This window comes from Meriones unguiculatus, assembly GCF_030254825.1.
Source record: "Meriones unguiculatus strain TT.TT164.6M chromosome 13 unlocalized genomic scaffold, Bangor_MerUng_6.1 Chr13_unordered_Scaffold_39, whole genome shotgun sequence".
NCBI lineage: Eukaryota > Metazoa > Chordata > Mammalia > Rodentia > Muridae > Meriones > Meriones unguiculatus.
Window position 1 is genome coordinate 4,860,735 of NW_026843648.1, and position 6,678 is coordinate 4,867,412.

At 46.1% G+C, this 6,678-nt stretch overlaps 1 protein-coding gene across 1 annotated transcript; it reads left to right on the top strand.

The window, feature by feature from the left end:
* The first annotated feature begins 2,401 nt into the window (after positions 1-2,401).
* LOC132651054 (pro-adrenomedullin-like) lies at positions 2,402-5,534 on the top strand. Its single transcript, XM_060376364.1, has 4 exons — positions 2,402-2,451; positions 4,740-4,850; positions 5,002-5,151; positions 5,342-5,534. Exons 1-4 carry the CDS (start codon positions 2,402-2,404, stop codon positions 5,532-5,534), a joined length of 504 nt encoding a protein of 167 aa, XP_060232347.1.
* The last annotated feature ends 1,144 nt before the right edge of the window (positions 5,535-6,678 follow it).

A 6,678-nucleotide genomic window follows, 5' to 3' on the forward strand; every position in this document is an offset into this window, starting at 1 on the left:
TTTATGAGAAGTCATATCCTCAGAAAGTGTCCTGAGCTTTTAATCCTACCATACTTATCCCTAGGAGACCATATCTTCAAAGGTGATTATATCCTCTTTGTACATCATTTGATGTTATGACTTCAGGATGCATCTCGAACCTTGTTTTCAAGAGAATGTTATAAACAAGTCTTAAACTTAACAGACATTTGTGCCTCATGAAAAAATTTTCATCATAAAATGTCCTGTCTGAAAAGAAGATCTGAGAACATTGTAAAATGCACTCTGTTACTTTCATTTTTGTCATTAACATTATTAGTACTATTTACAGTTTTTCATTATTTTGTTAGAGACCCAAATATGATGACTCTGGTGTAAGAGACTGTGTACACACTGTTAACTAAAAAAAATAAAACCACACATTCAAAACAAGTAAAACCTCCAAATATTGATAAGAATTAGGTTTAGATTTAGTGCCCAAAAATAATTCAGTTGAAATGTGGGAAAGATATTGAAAGACCATTATTCAGCAAGCGTTTAGAGTATATTTGTAAATATGATGAAAGGATGTACACATAAACACAACCTAAGAATATAATATAGGATAAACCTACTAAAATCTGTACATCTAAAGAAACTAATCAAGAGGGAGGACCCTGACTAAAATGCTCAATCCCTATCCCGAAAGGCAAAGAGGATGGACATTAGAAGAAGAAGAAAACAAGAAACAAGTTAGGAACCTGCCACAAAGGGCCTCTAAAAGGCTCTGCCCTGCAGACTATCAAAGCAGATGCTGAGTCTTATGGCCAAATGTTGGGCAGAGTGCATGAAATCTTATGAAAGAAGTGGGAAATAGTAAGATCTGGAGAGGACAGGAACTCCACAAGGAGAGCAACAGAACCAGAAAATTTGAACACAGGTTTCTTTCCAGAGACTCATACTCCAACCAAGTACCATGCATGGAGATAACCTAGAACCCTTGCACAGATGTAGCCCATGATAGTTTAGTCCAAGTGGGTTACATAGTAATGGGAAGAGGGACTGCCTCTGACATAAACTTATTGGCCTGCTCTTTGATCACCTCCCCTGATGGAGGAGCAGCCTTACCAGGCCACAGAAGAAGACAATACAGCCACTCCTGATGAGATATGATAGACTAAGATCAGAAGGAAAGAGAGGGGAACCTCCCCTATCAATGGACTTGGGAAGGAGCATGCATGAAGAAGGAGAAAGGAAGGTGGAATTAGGAGGGGAGAGGGGTTATAGGAAGATACAAAGTGAATAAAGTGTAGTTAATAAAAGTTAAAAAAATAAGAAATATTTAACACAAAAAAATAAATAATAAAAAAATTCTTGAGCACACACACAAAAGGTGGAATTTCATTAAGCAGGATATTTTTTTTTCCTTTTTGTTTTCTTGCCAGGAAAAGTTTGAATATGTTTCTCCCCTCTCCTCTTTTTTGTTCCTGTCCCCTTCCACTCCTGCCTTCCTTGCTCAGTGTGAATTTACAAACATTGCACTTGAATGGATGCAATTCTGATTCTGCGAAAGCATTGCCAAAAGGACCCCTGAAGCCTCACTTCTAAACCTTGAACCCCAAATGCATTCTAGCTATTTTTTTCTTGCACTGGTGATGCAACTCATTTTCTGGGGGGGGGTAGATATCCAGACATGGTGAATTCCTCATCTACCCCTCCCTTTCCCCATGCTTATGTCCTTTAGCACTTTGGGAAGCACATTGACAGAGGTTCCCCACCCATGCAAACCACAATCATACATGTGCTTTCTAAGATTTTCTAACAATTTTTTTCTAGTTGCCAGTCTGTTACCTCGCCTAAAAAATAATCAGCTTGGTTCTCAGGTAACAATCTCTTAAGTGCAGCCAGGCTAATAAGGCAAGTGTCAAAGCACTCAGATGGGTATTCTTCGCACATTGCCAGTAAACTGGCACAGACCCAGGAGCCCAGTGGAGTCAAGCCTTCCCCATTTGGGTTCAGTTCACTTCCTTATTGAAGCCACCTAAGGCTCAAAAAAAAAGTTTGAGGGATTGAAGGTGTAGCTCAGTTGATAAGAGGCAGAGCAGAAGGATCAGACATTCAAGGTCATCTTATAGCTCTTTAGTTTCAGGCCAGACTAGGCTACAGAGAACCCTATCCAAATAATAATAATATTAATAACCACAATACGTTTTATCTAAGAGCATATTTGGCGATCATTGTTCGAAGCCAGAGCTAACCTCAAGTCACCTACTTTCCTCAGAGAGGAAGCAAGGAGGCAACGAGGTCCGGCCTGGCAGGATTTTCTGCACATAGAACCCTCAAGATTGGTAGAGGCTGGAGAGAGGAGTTCAGCTTATGAGACATATCCTGGCTGTGAGCCAACATCTGGCTGTCCTTGACTTGAATAGACTGGCCCAAGGAAATGAAAGTAAGACCTGATGTGGCTCAGGCCCAGATGGAAATTCATGACAGGTAGGTCACATCCTCAGAGAGACTGACAGAGGGTGCATTGACAGTTAATCCAGCGATGAAGTGAAAGGAAGGGCGAAGAAAGGGCAGAAGCCAGACAAACTATAGTGAAGATGGTGCAGACAAACCACCACCTTAGTGGGGCTGCTGCATTGACTGTCATGGGACCCAGAAGGCCCTAACGAGGGCCAGTTCATCAAGATGTAGCCCTTTCTATATCCATATCTCAAGCCCCTACCAGAAGCAGAACCTGGAATCTGTCCCCTGCCCCAGGTGGAACTCAGAACTCCTCTTCTAGGAAGATTCCCAGAATAAGTGACCTCAGTGCAGCCATTTATCCCCTTGGTTCAAAGTTCATGGTTTATTCTGGAGAGTGATAACTGGGCTGAGCCAGCAGTGCTCAACCCAGGCCTTGCTTTGAGCAATGTCCACGGGACACAGTGGCCAACTGGCTTTGTGTGTGGTCTCAGATCTGGTAGGAATGTTGGAGATCTGCTGGCCAGGATATGAATCAGACAGAGCTTATCTGTGTCCAGATCACTAAGACTTGAGGCTAGCAGCTGGGTAGATCATATCTTTAACTTCAGGGACCTTCTAGGAAACTTGCCTGCAGAGCTATGCCTTGTTTCCCTATTTGGCTCTAGAAGGGAAGAAAGTGAACTCAAGGATCCATGAAGATTACAAATCAGAGGCAAAAGTGTTTGAGCTGATTCATCATGAATTAGCACATACCTCTGGGTGGGGGCAAGAATTTTCTTCTTCACCCTTGATGAGAATGATGACCCCAGCCAGAAAAAATACAGCCCTCTCACCCACACCGCTGTCTTTCAAGTTTGGGCTCTAAAGCTTCCCACCTTTAGTATGACTGGGCAATATACTTCCAATCTTTGAACTTTACTTTGATACATGAGAACCCCAGTTCGGGAGCATGTATAAGATCAAAAGAGACAGCAAGTAGCACACATGTAGTACTAGTGTTCTCCCTGTCAGTCAATCCTTATGTTTGCAAATGGGTGAATGAAGGTAGTCAGGCCAATTCTCAGGTCACAGCCTTATAAGGATATAGCATTATGAGGAAAACAGAACTATCTGTCTTCCTAATTTTGGCTATTCCTGTATTTCCAAATAGGAATGTGAGTTCTCAATCTTCAGATAACTACCCTCTCCAAACCCTAATTTTCAATTCAGCTGTTTCCAGCTTTGCCCTTATTATGAAATCTTGCTAGCCAGGACCTAACCCTTCCAGGTATACTCTGCATGAAGAGGTAGGGATCAAGGCTCAGCCAGGTGCTAAGCTGGCAGGGGGCAAGGCCCATTTGAGGCCATAGCTCCCCAAGCCTAAGGTCTAGGTTAGCCACGTGTCCCGCCTGTCCCCCAGTTCTTGCAGCTCTATCCTGAAAGCGCAGACCAGCACCCTGGGGTGTAGTCTCTCAAGGAAAAGGATTCCTCTAACCCAAATTGTTCTGGCTTTCATTTCCTTCTCACTGCATGAGCCCTAAGCCAGGAAATAGGGCAGCGGAAGTCCTGCACCAGTCTAATCTCTCGACACCGATCTCCGAAATGCCTGGCCACAAGGGACCTCTACCCTTATCCCTATACCCACAGGCAAGCTTCTGGGCAGGCCTTATCTTAGAAGCCAGCACGCTGGAGGAAAGAGAAGCCTCCAGGGCAGAGCAGGCCCCGACAGACCCTTAGTGTATAAAATGCTGGAGCTGGCTTTGGCTGTTCAGTGGTTTATTGGTGGCACTAGGCAGGAGAGCTCCAGCGTTACCGCTCCTGGTGTCTCATCGCAGTGAGTCTTGGACTTGGGGGTTTTGCCAGGGTCAGCCAGACATCTCAAACTTTCTCCTATTGCTTGACAACTTACTCCTTCAGCAGATAGGGACCGCTGTTCTCCAGCGTGTTGGGGAGTGGGGTGTGGCTTTGCCAAATCCCCAAAGCTTGGAGACCTGGACAAGTGGATCCCACAGGGATCCACTGTAGAGCACACCTCATGTCCCAGGTCTAACTCATGCACCCTGCTCTATCTCACCTGAAATCTGTGGGCCAGGATCCTAGGACTTGAGTTGGAGACCTCTGGAAGCCTGGCACTCCGGCTTCCTTTGCTTTGCTTGTCACCAACCTGACCAGCCCAAAAGCCTCTGGGTGCCTCTCTGCTCCAAGAAGAGAAAATCAGCAGAACCAGGCAGAGCGCCGCCAAGATGCTCCCCCTCCTGCCACTGCCCTTCCTTCTGCTCCAGGGCTGTGCAGCTGGCCCGTTTGAAAACCCTCAGCTTCTTGCTCCTTTCCAGAGTATATGAGCATCTGCACAGAATGAAGCTGGTTTCCATCATCCTGATGTTTCTGGGTTCACTCGCCTTTCTAGGCGTGGATGCTGCACAGCCAGAGGATGTGTCCTTGCAGTGAGTTTGGGGCAGTGCTTTCTTCATTCCTAATACATGGCAGTCATGGAACAATGAGTGATGGCCTGGAGGGGTTAGAAGGAAGTGGAGATGGGAGCTGGCCGGGACATCACTTGAACTCAAGCCAAACACACCTGCTTGTGTTTTCTAGGTGGGATAAGCTGGCACTAAGTAGTGGAGAGATGGAACTGCAGGCATCCAGCAGCGATTCCTCAGAACTCACTGGTGGGGAGACAGTTCCTATGGAGACTTTTGTTCTGGACCAGGAGAAGGAGAGCACATCTAAAACTCCACAAGCCAGGTAACTACACCCTCTGCAGAGGATGTGCCCTTTCGACTACCCAGGCCCCGGGAGGATTGTCCAGGCCAGACTGCAGCTCTGGTGGAGGGAGCAGGTCCCAGGTCCCTCAGGTTCTGTTTGGCCCTGGTCCGAGGTGCTTAGGGCCAAAGCCCTGGTTGGTTAAGTTTCAAGTGTCCTTCCTTCTCTGCAGCACTCCAAGCTCAGCCCACTTTCGAGTCAAACGCTACCGCAAGATGATGAACCCTGGCTCCCACAACTCTCGATGCCGCTTTGGGACCTGCATGTTGCAGAAATTGGCCCAACAGATCTACCAGTTGACAGACAAAAGGAAGGACCCTGTTGCCCCCAAAAACAAGATCGGCCCTCAAGGCTATGGCCGTTGATGCCGGCGTTCCCTGCCGGAGGTCCTCCAGGCCCCATCTGTGATGTCCTCCCAAGAGCAGACACAGGTAACCGCAGCCTCCGGGACCCACTGAGTCATCCCTAAGCGCTTTAGGATTTAGTTAAGGGTGGCAGCAATGAACAGTTGGGGTACTTTCCCTTTGGCACCTGCTTTGCACCAGGGAGGACTGAGACAAACCTGCAGAGATCTGCCTGGCTGCCCCTAACGGAGGTAGAGGAACCCAAGATCAAGCCAGGCTCACCACACACACTGAGAAGTACAGACTGTTACTCTTCAGGCAGGGTTCTGAGCCGCTGCCTAGCCTGCTCACAAACTGGTTTCTCACGGGGAAAATAAGCCTCATTACTACTTGAACTTTCCAAAACCCAGTGAGTAAAAGTGCAATGCTTGTTATACAAAAGTAACTGTCATATTTAAGTTTGTTTGTATCAAGAGGTGCTTTTCTTATAACTTCAAATATGTAGAGATATTTTTGTACATTATATATTGCATTAAGGGCATTTTAAAGGAAATTATATTGTCACCATCCCCTACTTTAAGAAGTGAAGGTCTCAGCGAGCTATAAGGTTGTTTGGTTGAGTATGTGTGAGTGTGTGTGTGTGTAAAGAGGAGAGCGCCGGATTACCACCTGTGGAAGAAGAAAAGACATTATGTCTCTTATAATCTATTTACTTAAAATATGTGACCTGGGAAAAAGCAAACCAATAAACTGTCTCAATGCTGATTCATTTTCAGTTCATGCATCTAAGGAAGGGTGGTCTTGGTTTGGGTTGGCCTGTGGGTGCTGGTGTCTTGCTTCTTGTTTTGGGAAGACAGAACTTCAGTGTGGGTGTAAGCCAACATTTCTTTACACGGCTTTATCTGTCACGAGTTCTGTTGTCCATATGGGTGTACAAAGCGCGTGTCCTGGGTTCACCACCTTGCGTGGCGGCCAGACCAGGAGAGATAGGGTGAGCCCCAGTAGGTAGGCAAGCATGGGCTTCTCAGATTGCCCAATACACTCCCAATTTTATGGGGGTTGCTCACCGAACCTGAGCTAAGGCATTCTTTGGAGACTTTCTAAGTAGAGAGTTTATGCTGCAGCTGCAGGTATTAAATAGCTACTCAGGCAAAGCCAGCAAAAT